At 34.1% G+C, this 17578-nt stretch overlaps 1 protein-coding gene across 1 annotated transcript; it reads right to left on the reverse strand.

The window, feature by feature from the left end:
* Positions 1 to 218: 218 nt before the first annotated feature.
* Positions 219 to 14848, reverse strand: LOC132307608 (probable leucine-rich repeat receptor-like serine/threonine-protein kinase At3g14840). Its single transcript, XM_059805419.1, has 24 exons — positions 14293 to 14848; positions 13295 to 13469; positions 12425 to 12496; positions 12205 to 12273; positions 12010 to 12081; positions 11849 to 11920; positions 11616 to 11687; positions 11456 to 11527; positions 11295 to 11366; positions 11124 to 11198; positions 10964 to 11035; positions 10691 to 10762; positions 7066 to 7128; positions 6559 to 6621; positions 6432 to 6467; positions 6234 to 6274; positions 4760 to 5142; positions 4223 to 4418; positions 3777 to 3908; positions 3327 to 3445; positions 2873 to 3083; positions 2510 to 2747; positions 1282 to 1432; positions 219 to 857 (listed from the first exon to the last, which is right to left on the reverse strand). Exons 1-24 carry the CDS (start codon positions 14387 to 14389, stop codon positions 468 to 470), a joined length of 3015 nt encoding a protein of 1004 aa, XP_059661402.1. The 5' UTR covers positions 14390 to 14848; the 3' UTR covers positions 219 to 467.
* Positions 14849 to 17578: the final 2730 nt, after the last annotated feature.

The following is a 17578-nucleotide window of genomic DNA, read 5'->3' on the forward strand; positions in this document are numbered from 1 at the left end:
ACGATACCCGTTTAGAACTTAGAACCACAGTGTGACTTAGCTTATAACCTATATAAAATAGTAATCAAGTAGCTGGAAAACGTGATTTAAGTAAAAATTCATGGTAAACGTTTTCCAAGAAATAATATATTAGAAGAAAAGGCTTCCTTCAAATGAATAAGCTTTTGTTTTAGCCACAAACGAGAAAAGAAAAAACATGGTAGTAATTAACAAATATATTTTAAAAGATCACTCAACTGCCATTCATAATAATAACATTAATACAAAGAAAGCATCCCAAAAGACCAAAACAAAGGACCAATATCTGATTCACTAATGCAAGTCAAACACTAAAGAGAAAAATGTATCCCTTTTGCCATGGGATCTTTTTTTTATACAACGTTTCAGAAGCATTATACGTTCATATGGCGTAAGGATAAACAAGATGATAATCAGATTCAAGACTCCAGACAACATGTACAATTTGTCTAATTTCTGTATACCAAATAATCAGAATTCAGATTGACTGGGTAGAGATCAGCGGTAGATGTGGAAGAGGCAGTCCATGGCTCATCAACTGACATACTTTGGATCAGGCTGTCTTTACTCAAGTCAGTTTCATGACTGTGTTGGTACACATCTTTCATTTCCTTGACATTCATGGCGCTACTTGGAGCACCGGGAATCAACTCCTGAGCAATTGCTCTACCTTCGAGCATGCTGACCACTGAAGACATGGTAGGTCTAACTGCTGACGAGACATCGGTACACAACAAAGCTATCTTAATCATCCCCAACACCTCTTCTTTGTTGAAGTCTGGTCCCAACCTTGGATCGACTAGCTCCAGCAGATCCCCCTTCTCCTTCAATTCAAGTGCCTAGGAAAAATATAAAATTGCTATCTTAGAATTCAAGTATGATTGGGTATGCATTGTGATTGGAAGTAGAGGGTACCAAACCTCTCTTTGTCTCAATGAAAATGAAATAAAAACTTTCCAGTGTCGAACAAAGAGCATATCATTGTGATTTCAGTACTTAGTATACCACCTAGGCAAAGTTTCACATGATATGAAATGAATGTGAATTATCTGCCAGCCAGTTTCGTACAAAGCGATATTCATCTTTGAAGAACTAATATATGTTACAATGAAATGTTAAATTTCTTTCAATGCACAAGAGGTTAATGGCAAGTTATTTTAGAAGCATTTTCTTGATCTGCTTTATTTAAGCAGCAAACACAGCTTAAAATATATTGACAATAAAAAACAAGTAGAAACAATAGATGCAAGAAAATGAAATTACCCAATCAAGAAGGTTAAAGCATTCCCCCTTCGAACCGTGGCTGGTGTTATTCCTCCCACTGACAATTTCCAATGTGACAACTCCAAAACTATAAACATCTGCTTTGTCAGTCAGGTAACCCCGCATTGCATATTCAGGTGCCATATATCCGCTGCACAGTCATAAATCGTATCACATTCTTTGTGAGATATATATGTTGTCAAAAATGTTGTTCTTACTAGATGAAATATAATCTAAGAAGTACGGACACAAATACGACACGACACAGACACGGAGACACTGCAAATCCAAAAAAATTAGGACACTTCAAGGCGGGGACACGGCGAATAGTATATATATATACACACACACACATATATATGATGCAGAACTTTAAAAATGACTGAGTGTTATTATTTTTTATCAACCTCACAATGAAAAAAAATACAAATCATAACTCATAACTAATAAATTATAACAGAGCAATGTTACAGAGTTATAAAACCAAATAAAAAATAAGACATTAAAATAATAGCTAGTATCATTTAATCATCATTGCAACTTTACTCCAAATACAAAAGTATAGACAGAAAGGACTATTAAGATTCATGACTGTTTAACATTCAGGACTTTACTGTTAGCACTTAACATTCACAAAAACCTAAAGACTAGTCTCAAAAAAAGATACAAAAACAAGTCAAGTATACTATCATCTATTTCCATTCAACATTTGACCTAGGACTTTTACCATTTATAATACCAAAAGGGTAGTACAAAACAAAAAACAGAACATATCAGCTTTCAATAAAATAAAATAAAATAAAAATTTCCAAACACGCGGAGTGACCGTGCCATGTCCGTGTTCGCGGAGTGTCCTTGCCATATCCGAAAATTAAAAAAAAAATAAAAAATTTCAAACACGTTTTTTGATGTGTCTGACACGTGTCAGGGCGTGTCTGAAGCGCGTCCGTGTCGGACACGTGTCGGACACGGATTCTTCGCCCATTTTGGAGTGTCCGTATTTTTTAGAATATAACTAATACTTGGCGTACGGATTCTTCGCCCATTTTGGAGTGTCCGTATTTTTTAGAATATAACTAATACTTGGCGTACGTTTCAACTTTCAACAGGGCACACCCATATAGAAGGGATCAGTATATATGTGAGTAAAGAAATCCGAGTGAAAATAATAATAAATGAAAATAATGGTAGTAATAGCTCTGACTATGAATTAGAGTAGGTGACTCACTAAGTTCCAGCAATCCGAGTGCTTATGTGGGTACTGTCCTCTTCATGAAGTCTGGCCAAACCAAAATCAGATATCTTAGGGTTAAAATCCTTATCAAGCAGCACGTTGGTGGCCTTGATATCTCTATGGACAATCTTTAGTCTCGATTCTTCATGAAGATAAGCCAAACCTCTAGCTATACCAATGCAGATCTTTTGCCTAGTTGGCCAATCCAATTTCAACTGCAATTCTTCTGTGCCTTCAAATCATCAAGTACATAAACATAACTAATCAGCTAAAGCATACATGTATAAAAAATGTCTGTCGGTCTATTTGTGGTCTGATACCAAAAGCAATAAAGCAAGGCATGTGTTTTAAGTTTACCCAATAAAGCACGAAAAAGACTGTTATTTTCCATGTACTCATATACTAGCAACAATTGATTTTCTTCAATACAGCAACCATAGAGCTTTACAAGATGAGGGTGCTGCAATGCAGAAATCATGCCTATTTCATTCACAAATTCACGGTTTCCTTGCTTCGATTTGGACGAAAGCTGCTTCACAGCAATTCTAGTGCCGTCTGACAAAAGTCCCTTCATTTAAAAAAAAAAAAAAAATGATTTTCGCATTAGATTTTCTTTTTTAAGGAAAGAGCATCACTATTATAGCTTAAAACATTAAAATGATAATGAAAGTAATCCTACCTTGTAGCCTTCTTAGGTTGTAGCCTTTGGGCCGTGGGCTTTTGCCCCTCGTTGTATAGTTTCTCTTTTCCTTTTTAATAATTGATTTACCAAAAAAATAAAAAATAAAAAAATAAAAAATAAAAATCCTACCTTGTAAACAGGGCCAAAACCACCCTCTCCAATCTTATTAGCAACATCAAAATTGTTTGTGGCAGCTTTTATCTGTCGTAAGGTAAATGTACCAGTTGGTAGGTCAAGACCCTTCAGATCTGTCAAAGAAATTGAGTTAGATAAGTAGTATGTTTGAAAAACCGGCATTTCTAACATTTTAAAACAGGTCTTTACACTAGATCCTGATATCTGTGCCTAAAAGAGAACCAAACCGTTGCTGCACCATGTGTTAAACAGAGTGATATCCAAACAAAAAAAAAATTCATAAAAAAATTATTGTTCAAGTGTGTACAGAGGCATCCATATACCGTTACACAGCACTCATAATGACAAAACTATATATAAAACATAACAAACAAAGTCATTTAGCTTCCTCATAAAGGAAGAATATGATGATGATGATGATATTTAAAATTACTATTTCTCTACCTTGATCCATTGTATCAGTCAGTCGCAGGCAGCCTTTCCACCAAAGGATTCCCAGAATCAGGAAGGTAATGGATGCAACAACTGCAACCACAATTCCAGCCACAGCGCCTGCTGATAAACTTTTTCCATGTTCTGATAATGGAACAAATTCAGCTTGCGGAAACAGAGAAATATAAAGATAATTTTGTTCTCCTTTTATTGTTACTATTTCACAATATTAAGATATTGTATATGATACTAAGATAAAAACCAAAAATACTCCTCGTGAAAATTCCCATTTTGTTCTTCCCAAAAAAACAGTAATGTAGTGTCTAACCATGTGAATAAATTTCCTCTCTTACAATCCGTATGTTACATATATGTGAAAGTAAACTTGAAACCGTATTGTGGAAAGTATGGGGCAGTTCCCAACCATTAACACCATGACAAAAAAGTATACAACTCACCACGATCCACAGAAATAGCCGAAATTAGAGGACCATATACACCTTTTTCAGGGATATCTGTTGTCCCTTTTCCAGCCCAGTAGAAGCGGATTTCCAACGTACCATTAGTGACTGCTGCAGTAAAATTTTTTACGATTGCCTTACCAACACCACCCGCTTCACTTTCAATATTGAAATCCTTCAACACCCGCTCTCGCTGCAAAAATTTAATTAAATACAACTTTAATTTATATGCTGTGACAAGGGCTTAGATTTCAGTTTGATATTAATTTAGAAGCAGGAGAAACTCAAATTATAGTCCAAAAACTGAATTGTCTCAAAAAAATAATAATAATAAAGAAGAAGAAGAAGAAAATCTTGAATTTGGCTGGGTGTAGATCAAAAATCTAAATGGGCCAAAGTAGATAAAACAAAACAAAATAAAATCTTTTAGTAGATGATCACTTTTTATTTTATAGATAGCGGCCTCTCATCTCATTAAACTGTATCAGATAAATAGGCTTCTTCTACCAATTGTTGATAAGAAAAAAAATCTACCTGAAGGTAAATGTCAAATATGCGCCTTCCAAGACTGGAATAGTTTTTGTCAGTAAACATGATCTCTGCAAAGTGAAGCCCTACTGTGTAGTTTCCAGTTCGCAGACAGAATCCATAGTAAGTCAGGGAGAGGGGAGAAAGTCTTGCTGTCATGTACAACTTGGAATTTTTCATAAAGAGTGTAGAAGCACTAGTCCAAATATAGTTTTTTGCAGTGAGGTTGTTGCCCAAGAAGTGACCAGTATTGCTAAATGCCCAGTTCGTTCCACCCCGGGACTGGGAGAAGAATGATGGTCCACCTTCATCGTCATCACCTTCATATATGGTGTTTTTATCGACAGTTACTTCTTCTCCACCACAATTTATATGGAAAGAAGAGTATCCTGAGACCAAAAATTAAGTTTATTAGTCACCTGCATGCGCGCCCGCTCCCAAATTTATTCACCTTCTCAATTGATATTTGTTATACAGTTTCAATTTCAAACTGAAACCTCTCTAAATTTTGAGACTAATCTATCAAGTGGGTGTCCAAATACGCATTGCCAAGTCAGGTACGTTGTCACACTTACTATCTTTCACATGCCAAAATACTAAATATTTAAGAATTTTAACTTCAAATGCCTTATAATTACTCTTATATATACGTACAATTTTGGAAGAGGAATAATTTAATTTAATTAGAAAAAAAGAGAATTTTTTTCTTAAAAATTGAGAATTGCATAAACAGGATTATTGTTCACTATTGCCGCATGGCAGGACAACAGCCCTAGTTGATCAACTGTCGCATGTTCAAAATCAACATCTTAATTTTATTAAAGAGTTGTGTATTAGAGTTAGAGTTAGTTATCTTCACCTACCCTCATTACTATATATATCATTATCATGATATGATTTAATTACTCTTCACACATGTCCTCTCCTATATAAACCCCGGCCTCTGTACTCTTATATTATCTCATATCAATAGAATACATTGTATTTCTCTCTATATTTATACTTCTAACATCAACAGTTAAATTAAAATTATAAAAGCAAATAAAGAAAAAGAAAATTATAGAAAAAGAAACCCAAAGAGAAACACATTTGCACTCGAGCCCGATTTATGGTGACTCGGAGAGAGATGAAAACTTATTTATTACTACTATGCAGTTGGAGGCAGAGTGCTCCATGTTTACCGGAATAAATGTTTGTGGCCTGTAACGGTCAAGTTCAGCATTCTTTTTATGTTGTGTTGGTCTATTTGGGACTCTGCTATGTTTGGTCCAGTGTTAACTTTTGGCTAACATTCATTTTGGGCCTTTGTACCTCTCCTTTATTTATATTGAAGTTTATCTTTCAAAAAAAAAAAAATATAAGTGACCTAGAAGAATCTTTCCTTGCTGTAGCAAAATAAATAATAAATAAAAAATAAAGAGTAAAAATGAGAACTTTGTGACACTAACCATCTAAAAGAGCAGATAACATTTTTACTTACTTCGTTTACAAACAAAACTTCTCATGCATGCAACATTTCCACTGAAAAAGCACCATGGCATTAGGAACTAATTAGTATCACGTATTACAATTTTTGTAATAACAATATAATAAACTGAAGCATGTACTCAGTAACGTAATGCAAATGATGGAGAATTAATTTTAAGATGGAAATTCTTCTAATGCTTTAGAAATTTACGGTGTGTTGCCCGCTGAAGAGCTGCTGAACAAGTTTCTGAAGAAAATAAACAAAGTGAAAATTAAGTTAGGCTGGTGTGAAGAAAAATAATAATGATTTAAAAGTAAGAACTGGCAAGTAATCTTACACTTTCTGACATGTTGAAGATTGTGCTGATTGATCAAGTGTAAAGTTGTTGTATGAAAGATCACTGCATATATTATGATCCTCTTTAATGAGAATGACAATAAGAATTATGTTTCATGCATTTTAGATGGTTAACTGAAAGAAATTTAAAATAAATATTAATAAATACATCCGAGTCCTTGTTAGGTGTCTGTATATCTTAGTGTTAATTGTACACAATGCAAAACATAAATTTCTTATTTTCTCTGAGCTGTGTGTTACACATAACCAGTACGTAGCTGTGTTGTTCATCTGGTGGTGGGATTAAATCAAATCAAAAATTAATTTCCACATTTATCATTCTAATTTAAGAAGAGCCTATGATCCATTTGTACCTTCTAAAGTTTAGATGGCCAATTTTTCCTTTCTTTATAGGTAAACAATAAAAAGGTACTGCAGAACAGCCCCATAATAACCAACAGAGAAAACAGTAATAACAAAGGTAAATGATCTTTGAAGAGGAACTTACACGTTTCGAACTTTCGACGTCCAAGCAAGGTTGGATCCATTTAGCAAGTTTCCGGTTAAATAACTGGAGAAAAAAAAAAATCGATCTTAATAAACAACAGTATCAGAGAAGTATTGGGAGAAATATGATATATATTCAATGTGTTACAAGAGAATATATGTAGACTTTACAAGAGAGTATCTCTCAGTTAGTTCCTTTATCGAAAAAAGCAAATAACAAGTTGAGATATTCAAGTTCAATAACTAGCTAGTTGAGATATTCATTGTCAACTATTTGATTTGAGGAAGCAAGTAACAGCAACTTTGAATGAAAGAAATTTATGCACAAATAGCATGTGATGTGGTGGAGCTGATATTTTGATACTCCCCCTTAAGATGGAGCGTGGATGTCGAGAATACCCATCTTGCGAATGAGTCTTAAGAAAACATCCTTGCCAAGTGGCTTGGTGATGAATATATCAGCAACTTGACACGACGGGGGGATGTATCGAGGAGACAATAATTTGTTTTGAATCTTTTCCCGCACGAAATGACAGTCGATTTCGATGTGCTTTGTTCGTTCACGAAACACTGGTTTGTGAGAGATGTAAAGAGCCGCTTGATTATCACAAAACATGGGCTGGTCATCTGAGATGTATGTGAAATGCTCAAATTAGCAAGAAGATATTTTAACCATTGAAGTTCACATGCAAGGGTTTCCATTGATATGTATTCGACTTCTGCAGAAGATTTAGATACAGTTGCCATTGATCCATATGTGTAGTATGTAGGGATTGCATGAAATGGCTAAGCTGGTTGACAGCATAGGTGATATCGGGTCGTGTGACAGCAAGATAAAGAAGATGACCCACAAGGCGACAATAAATTGTAGGCCAGGTCTGGTAATAATGTGCCAGCCTCTGTAGCAAGATTAGATATTGTTCCATAGGGAACTCAAAAATCCGACCAATTTTGGTTCCTGTATCAGATAAAATTTTAGTGGTGTATTTGTGTTGGGTAAGGAAGAGACCTTTCTTAGAAAGGCCTACTTCGATGTGAAGGAAATATTTTAATCTCCCCCAAGTCCTTAATGTAGAACTTTTGTTCTAGAAATTGCTTCAATTTCTGAATAATGAGGGGATTATTTAATGTGATAAGAATGTCATCGATATAAACGAGCACAAATGTGGAATTAGAACCATTAATCTGAGTAAATAAAGAATAGCTAGTCAGATTTAGATTGAGTGAACCCTGCATTGATCAATGTCGTAGAGAATTTGGCAAACCATGCCGAGAAGCCTGTTTGAGTCCATACAAGGATTTATTAAGTCTACATACTTTTTGCTCCCCCTGTTTGGCGAATCTTGGGGGTAAGGTCATGTAAACCGTCTCATCTAAATCCCCTTGTAGGAATGCATTATGGACGTCCAATTGATGAATGGACCAATTTCTGATAGTATCAATGGAAACAAGCAAACAAACAATGACTAATTTAGCCACAAAAGCAAAGGTATCATGGTAATTTGGCCCTCAATTTGATTGTATCCTTTAGCGACCAAACGGACCTTGTAACGCTCAATGGAACCATCTGAATGATACTTGATCTTAAAAACCCATTTACAACCAATAGGCTTATGATGTAAGGGTAAAAGAACAAGTGTCCAAGTATGATTTTTTTTTTTTTTTTTCTAGTGCTTCAATTTTGGTAAACATTGCATCTCTCCATTATGCAATTTTGACAAATTGAGAGAATGATTTTGGTTCAACTGTAAAAGACACTGTAAATAAAAAAGCTTATGTGGGATTAACAGAAACTAGTATCGGAACATACAAAGTAACAGGATATTGAGTATAACTTGTAGTCACCTTAAAGTCCGATTAAATGAGTTTAGCCGAATGAGGGATAGTGGGGTAATGAAAATCTTTGAGATGGGGCAGTGGGTGTCTCTTTCTGGAAAGTCGAGATGAGTTAGGAACAATGGGTTATGGTGCTGAAGTTGTGGACTCAGGATTTTAATTGGGTGAGATTGTGGGTTATGTGGAAGGATGACAACACTTGATGAGGTTGGATTGCAATAGGGGTTGTGGGATAACTTGAGCAGAGGAAGTGGAATATATATGATGCGTAACTAAATTTGAAACTGCATGTGGAGATGGTGCATAATTGAATGTGCCATTGTCAAGGACATGTAAAATGTAAACTTCCAAGTTTGATGGAGAGGCTAAGATATCTTGATAAGGAAAAGTGGTCTCATGAAAGATCACATCATGGGATATGTAAATTTCCTTAGAAACAATATCGAAAATGCGATACCCTTTTTGAGCATGACAAAAATACTCGGTTTGCCTCTTTGATCAAATTTATTTTTGATGTTAGTATTACGAGCAAAACATAAGCAACCGAAAACTCGAAGGTTGGTATAATTTGGCGGTGTGTGAAACATGATTTCATGTGATGACTTACCACCTAACAAAGGGGTGGGAATTTTATAGTATATATTTATTGAGAATGGGGAACCCACCTTTTGACTTGTTGACCAGATTTTGTGGTGGAGAATGAAGCTACATTTAAGTGATATGTATATGTGTGCAGAGAGAGAAAATAAACCAAATGAACCCAATTCCCTCTCTCTTTCTGCTCCCACTTCTTTTTCTTCATTTCTTCTCTTTTTAATTTTACTTCAACCATTTTCCCATCATTTCACCTTCAATCTTTGAGATTTTGGACTTGTGGTAGAAGAGAAAGATAACGGGGACTACAATAGCTACATAATGTGACGTTTTGCAATTTTCCATTCTTCCAGCATTTTTTTACTTTTCAGATTATTTCATTTTCGTGCCTCGTTTTACATGCACACACCGGTTAGCGTGCCACGAGCGTTCTAAGAGTGGGGTGGAACATTTCTTTGAGTTTAGAACTCTTAAAAATGTATTTAGGGTCATTTTAGCATTTTTCGAGTTTTTGGTCCCAAAGGCCCCGTATGGGTCCTATGTTCGGAATATTTTTCATGCGCAGGTAATCTTTTTGAGTCCACGTGCATTTAATATTTATTAATTGGTGTATATTTAGGTAATTATGTGTTTAAATGTATAATTGTGGTGTATTTAGGGTTCTATATGCATGAGATGACATTTCGGTCATTTTATAAGTCAAATGTGGACCCCACCTTTGACAATGCATGTGATAGAAGGCATGAGAGTCATTTTTTTTTTTGCACTTTTCCTTCTTCCCTAGCCGTGGGTTTCTTCCCTCTCTATATCTCTCTTTCTCTCGCTACAAACCACTCATTTAAGCTTCAATTTCACCCATTTCCTTTTGGATTTGAGGGTTCGTCGGCGTGTCTGAGTGCTGGTGGTGATGGTTGCCCAGCGACTCTTTGGTTCATGTAGGTGGTCGTCCAAATTGTTTGGGAATAACAAGAAGTTGTTAAGTGCGCCTTCTTTTCTTTTCTTTTCTTTTTCTTTTTCTTTTTTTTTTTTTCTTTTTTAATGCGGGATGTTGTTTACTGTGTTAACACCAACCACTCCATTGAACCATTCAATGGAGTGGTTGGTGTTAACACAGTGAACAACAAAAGTGGGTTATTTATCAACAAAATTGACCATAAGAAGAAAAGCAAAAAATTATGGATCATGAAATTCCTTACATGTAATCTGTGGTCGATAGAAGACCAAGTGTGCTTGGAATTTCTCCACTTAGTCTGTTAAAGCTGAGGTCTCTGCAAGAGAAAACAACAAAGTGGGTTATTTATCAACAAAATCTCACAACATGCTACTAATTTTGAATTTTGCACGTGCAGTTTTAGTGAGTATCTAACAAATATAACAAGAGAAGATAAGTATGTGATCAAAAAGCCAATTAAGAAAATAAGAGATGCATGAAAATAGAGAATGGAAAAGAAAGGTATAATTCCACTAACAAGGTGTCCAACGTTGTCATTTCTCCAATATAAACAGGTATTTGTCCCGTAATATTACAGCTCCTTAATATCCTGCCATGCAATCACACACACACATGTATATCACTTGAAAACACAGGAAACTAATAATAATAAGAGAATATAGAAACTTTCAACGTACAGTATCTTCATTTTTGAGCTATTACTTTTACGAGGTGGAAAAGGTGTTTCACTTCCACTTAAGTCACTGATTCTCCTGCATTTTATTTTTATTTTAATGAAGAATAAACACACATTAGATATTGTTTTAAATAAAATGGGCAAATCTATGAGATTAGAAGAATTTACTTACAATTCAGACAAATTTCCCAAGAGAAAAATTTCAAAAGGAATTGGCCCATCCAGACCACTAGCCTGAATAAACCTGTCATAATTTTATTTAAATGAATGGATAAACAGAGAACATCTTCCAAAGAAAAATTGAAATACTAATACAGGTAAAAGACGTCGCACAATTTTTCGAGAGTTGTCCAGCGTTGGATGAAATTGGGAATCTTTCCCGTAAAGTTGTTTTCATTGATCCTACTGCAATGTGTAAAAGAATAAGTTGAACAATTGATTTTAGAAACCCTAAACCCTTAAAAACTAAAAATAATCAACTTTTGATACATACAAATCCTTCAAAGTGGTAAGGCTTTCAAATGTTCCCGGCAGCTCCCCAGAGAAATTGTTTGAGCTTAGAAACCTTCAAGAAAATAAATAAATAAATAAGCCAATGATCAATTGATCTCAAATTGAACGTACCTTTAGAAGTATGTCTCATTTATATTTAAATCACACATTCATAAAGTACACATACACTCAAAGCTAACACCAGAAAGTTAAAAACAGGTGAAAGGGTCTTACATTTTCTCTATGAGAGGAAGACTCCCAAGGTTCGAAGGAAGGTCTCCAGAAAGCTGATTGAACTCGAGGACTCTAAAAACCACCAAAATTAACATCTTAAGAGAATAAATTTATATCACATGTACCTAAATGTGAATGAAAAAAGTTATCCCAAAACTTACAAGGTATTGAGTGTGGTGATGTTTCCAATTTCTTTTGGGATTGAACCCGTTAATCGGTTTCCAAGCATTGTGCTGCAACAAAACCATCTTGTCAAATATTGTTGAACAAGAAAATTTATAACATATACTACACACACACACATATATATATATATATATATAGAGAGAGAGAGAGAGAGAGGAGTTGATACATACATGGTCTTTAGTTGCATGGAACCCCATTCTGGAGGAATAGTACCGTAAAGGAAGTTGCGGGTGAGGTCACTGTATGAAAGAGTGTGTGTGCAACGATTGATAATTGTTTAGTTCGTTAATGATGGCTACATTTGTGATTAAGTAGTCAAATGGGTAATTAATAAGAAAAGACAAGGGCATTTCAGGGATTACAAAGTTTATGGGGTCGAAGGTAACTTACATTTCTTGGAGGTAACGGAATCTCGCCAATTCAGGGGGTAGTTTCCCGGAAAGACTCTGACCTTTCAGAACTCTACATTTCAAGTTTCAAACCTTCATATAAAATAGGTACATGTATACGTCTATAATATATATATATATATATATATATATATATATATTGGCACTCCATTTTTTTATATTTGCACTCTAATTTTAAAAGAAATGAAAATAAAAATAAAAATTATTGAAAAGAAAAAAGTATCTAAAAAATTATGTTGAATAAATTGCCTTTTTGGACCGGACTGAAAAAAAAAAAAAAAAAATTCTCTTTTGGCAGAAAAAAAAAAAACACTATTAAAATATATCATTATTGAAGAAATTATCTCTTTTGTCGAAATTCAAAAAACAAAAAAATAGGATTTAAAAAGTTCTCTCTTTTGATAAGACCAAAAAAAGAATTACTTTTTTTTGGCAGAATTGAAAAAAAAAAAAACCCGAAAAAGGTTAATTGTTTTGAATAACTTAGTTACTATGTCTTAATACTTTTTTATTTTAGAAATTCTCAGTTTTTTTTTTCTTTTTTTTTTTTCTAACGATATTATATCTGGAAATTTTAAAATTTAATGTGTTAGAGAGACAATACATATATATATATATATATATATATATATATATATATATATATATATATATATTCAACTTATGGATAAGTTCAAAAATAAAAGACTTGTATCTGTATGTGTGTATCATGCACAGGGTCAGTATTTGACACCGACACATTTCATATTCAGAATTGAAAAAAAAAAAAAAAATTAAAATAAAAGGATAAATGAAAAAAGAAAAGATAGTCGACGAACATGTGGAGATCGAGAGAGAGGAGAGAGATTACATGCTAACAACATGGCAGACGCCGTCATTGGAGATGGTGCAATTACAGGTTACATTATTCTTATAATGGTCATTTTCTGGGGAAACCCAAGACGTTTCTCTAATATTGCATGGATTTACACTGAAATTCCAATCAGTCTTTCCAAGCGTCTTTGCTACTTCTTTCAATAATTCCACTGCAAAAATGTAAAACACAAATGCTTTTATATATATATACAGGGAGGGGGCAATTCTCCCACTGAATATATATATATATATATATATATATATATATATATATACATATATTGTAATGTATTCTACTTTTTTATTCATTTTGATATACAGTATATATATATATATTTGGGAAAATTACATATAAATGGAGTCAAAGTTCCATATTTACTTAGAGGCTGAGTCAAAGTTCCATATTTCTCTAAAATGGATTGCTGAGGTGGCACATGGTTTTTTACTGTTTAGAAATTGTGGTGCCTAAAATACCCTTCCGCGGAGGTACTACTTTTTCTTCGAAGGTACTACTTTTTTTAACTGAAGGTACTACTTTTTGGTGTCCAGGTACCATGTTTTTTAAACACCCGCGAAGGTACTACTTTTTCTTCGAAGGTACTACTTTTTTGAACTGAAGGTATTACTTTTTTGAACTGAAGGTACTACTTTTTTGTTAGGGAAGGGCATTTTAGGCACCACAATTTTCTAAACACTACTACCTTCACTAAAATTATTAAAAAAAATTATACTATTACCCCCACACTATTTTTTTTTAGCTCCGCCCGTGTGTATATATATATAATTATTTTTCAGAAGCCAAAGGCGCCCCTGTGTATATATATATATATATATATGTTCCAATTATTTATAAATCTTATATACACAGAAATATATGATCACTTACATACATATATATGTACCCCTCATTTCTTTCTTCGTATAAATGAAACCTTACTATTTTGAAGTTTATCAAAATCTAAATGAAAGAACTCAACAACCGCACACACATACCTTCATCTGTTGGAAGAGTAGGTTCGCCAGATGCAAAAGTGGCCAAGCAAATTAATACAATAACAGAAGAAGTAAGACGACGTCGTGAGAAGAACATGTTCTAGTAAATTAATTAGGTACGTAGAGCTAAAAATGAGATGATGAAATGAACCAAATGCTTAAATGGATTATACTAGAGAGAAGTGGCATGGGATGTTCAATATATAATTGAGCCAATTAATGTAAGTAAGAGACATATAGTTCCACAGTGGTAATACTTTTCTTGAAGAGAGAGAGAGAGAGAGAGAGAGAGAGAGATAGAGACTTAGGGAAGACTTAATGGTTATAGAGAGAGGGAACAGTTAATGGCCAGTAATTCTTTTCTTGAAGAGAGAAAGAGATAGAGAGAGTGATCGAAGACGACCTCATCGCGTGGAAGACGACACATACATGCAGAAGGAATATTAGTCTTACCAACATTCAAGAATCTGAACTCTTTTTTTTTTTTTTTTTTTTTTTTTGGGATAGGTGGTGGATTCCTGATAGCTCACTTATTGTTTAGAATGAGGATAAGGTTGAAATGATCTGCGCCAACCACTGAGTACACAAATAAATTCCAACCCTCCAATCAAATTATAATTTTTTTGTTTCCACTCAATCAGTTACACGTGTATAAATAATTGTTTGGCAGATACAAGGAAAGCATAATCTCTCAAATACGTATGAGATACAATTAATTAGTCAAGCACAATACACAATATTTTAACATGGTTCAGCGATCAATTATACATGTATAAATAATTGTTTGGAAGACACACGGTGACCGTAATCTCTCAAACATGCATGTATGGAGATACAATCAGTCAATCACAACACACTATATTTTAACGTAGTTCAGCCAATCCTCTTGGCTTATGTACAAGGAAAATTATTAAGAATTAAATAGAGAATATATATACAACCAAATGTTCAACCCTACTCACTCATCATCTTTTGATGCTACATTTCTCCTTCAAGATTTACATGCACTCTCTGCTCTTCTCACAACAGTCACCAAACCCTTGTTTCTTCTCTACCTTTTTCAGCCAATTTCATTCCTAGCTAGTAATAGAGTCTTCAATGCATTCCTTATTTGAATAAGGATTATCAAGCATTGTTTAACAAGTCTTCAACTCATAGGAAAAAAATATATATATATATATTTTTTAATTAAAGGAGCATATATATATATATCCGGCAACTCTTTGGACAAAGTACAATTGGTTCGATCCGGTCGAACTTAAGTCCGACCTGTCAAATTTCTTCAGCATTCAACAATCTTCAAGAATCTACTGGATTAAAAGAGATTAAATGCATGGCATGCATGATAAACTCTCTCACACATCTTTAACAATCACAATCTTAATTATTGTCTCACCAATTTTATCTGTTAGAAAAACAAACATATGCTTGTATAAATGTGTGTGTGTGTGTATATATATATATAGTAATATTGTAAGATCACGTCCAAGGGTAATCTCGTGTGGGGAAGAATCAAATAGGGAAAATTAAGGATTTATATATTTTGAATTAATTGCATAAAAAAATAGTTATGTTGCTGTAATACAAATGTTGTAGTTGGGAAGATTCAATAAGAAAATATGTCATCGCTGTAGATACATGACAGAAAATATATCATGTTTTCATGTTAACAAAACCAGGTGCTTTAAAAAAAAAAGTCCTTTTTTCTTCATAAATTTAAATTTAAGTTTTTCTTTATTTCTTGACAAACACATTAGCGAATTGTTGATCAAGATCGATGAGTAACAGCTATATAATCCCGCGTTCGCCATTTCTAAAGAAAGATTACTCAACTGCCATCAATAATAATAACAAATCATCCCAAATGCTAAAATGGATTATACTAGAGAGAAGTGGCATGGGATGTTCAATATATAATTGAGCTAATTAATGTAAGTAAGAGACATATAGTTCCACAGTGGTAATACTTTTCTTGAAGAGAGAGAGGGAGAGAGAGAGGGAGAGGGAAGACTTAATGATAATACTTGTCATGAAGAGAGAGAGAGAGAGAGAGAGAGAGAGAGGACCGGAAGACCTAATGGTAACAGGGAGAAAGAGAGATAGAGAGAGGACCGGAAAACTTAATGGTAACTGGGAGAGAGAGAGAGAGAGAGAGGACCGGAACACTTAGGGTCCGTTTATTAACGCTTTTATTTTCTTATTTTTACTTCCTTCAAAAGTAAAATCATAATTTTCATTTCTGAAGTTGAAATACAAAGTAGAATCATGTTCAATTATAATTTATGCTTTCAATATTTTGAAAGTAAAAAATTAGAAATCAAGTTCAGTAATTATGATTTTGTTTTTGCAAAAATTCCTCACCAAAACCCATCTCATTCTCTGCAAGTATCTTCTCTGTAATTCTCACCACTAAAAACTCCGAATGTCCCTGTGCTGTGGTTTGGAATGAGATCAAAATCCGTCTTGAGTAGTTACCCTTCAGTAGCAATCGCTTCCAAAAGCTTACTTGATAAAACTTCCCAAAGCTTCCTTTTTCTCCATTGATTTGAAGCTTCGGATTGAAACTCAAATATAACAAGTGTGTAGGTGAAAAGACTTGACACACTATCCTTTCAAACGAACACTCTTATCTCTCTATTTTCGAAAATCAGTAGCTCTGCCCATTTCAAAAGAACATACCAACAACTAACAAGAAGAAAAGAAAACCAACAAACCCATCAAACATCTATGTATCTCTTTGTCTCGCTCTATATATATACATACATTGGTATATAGGTGTCAATCTCTCTCTATATACTGTGTGCTGATTCTGGAATCCATGGAAACTAAAGCCTCGAATTTGGATCTCCATATCCGATGCCAGAATTCATGGACAAGCTGATTGGGAATAGAACTTTGGAATATGAATTGCTTGTGGATGCGAATTTGGGTCTCCCTTTCCGATGCCTAAATTGGGTCTCCCTCTCTAAAAAAAAATAAAAAAAAGGTTTAATCTAGGTTTGACTATAATGGTTATAGAGAGAGATGAAAGTGAGTTTTAGAAAGAGAAGACCCAACAAAAGACCCAGAAAACCCAAACTCAAACAAAGCCCCAACAAACTATTGCAATCACAATGGACTGCGATTCAAAGACTCCAAGTTACAGTGGTTGAGTGAAAGAGAAAACTCCAAGTTATAGTGGTTTAGAGAAAGAGAAAAACTCTGATTTCGGTGGTCTGAAATTCGTCAGCATCGTCTTGTCTTCGTCCAGATAGAGAGAGAGAGCAGTACTAATAGAAAGTCCGGT

Source organism: Cornus florida, unplaced genomic scaffold (assembly GCF_030987335.1).
Source record: "Cornus florida cultivar Cherokee Brave unplaced genomic scaffold, ASM3098733v1 CherokeeBrave_3.0.0_Hap2_Chr05, whole genome shotgun sequence".
Classification (NCBI taxonomy): domain Eukaryota; kingdom Viridiplantae; phylum Streptophyta; class Magnoliopsida; order Cornales; family Cornaceae; genus Cornus; species Cornus florida.

Bases quoted from the DNA above. Each gene is read 5' to 3' on its own strand.
- LOC132307608 (XM_059805419.1), bottom strand. From the start codon at position 14,389: ATGTTCTTCTCACGACGTCGTCTTACTTCTTCTGTTATTGTATTAATT. The intron at 6,622-7,065 runs GTAAGTTCCTCT...TAATATATGCAG, and splicing joins ACGTCGAAAGTTCGAAACGT to TGATCTTTCATACAACAACT. The intron at 6,468-6,558 runs GTAAGATTACTT...TATTTTCTTCAG, and splicing joins TCTTCAACATGTCAGAAAGT to AAACTTGTTCAGCAGCTCTT.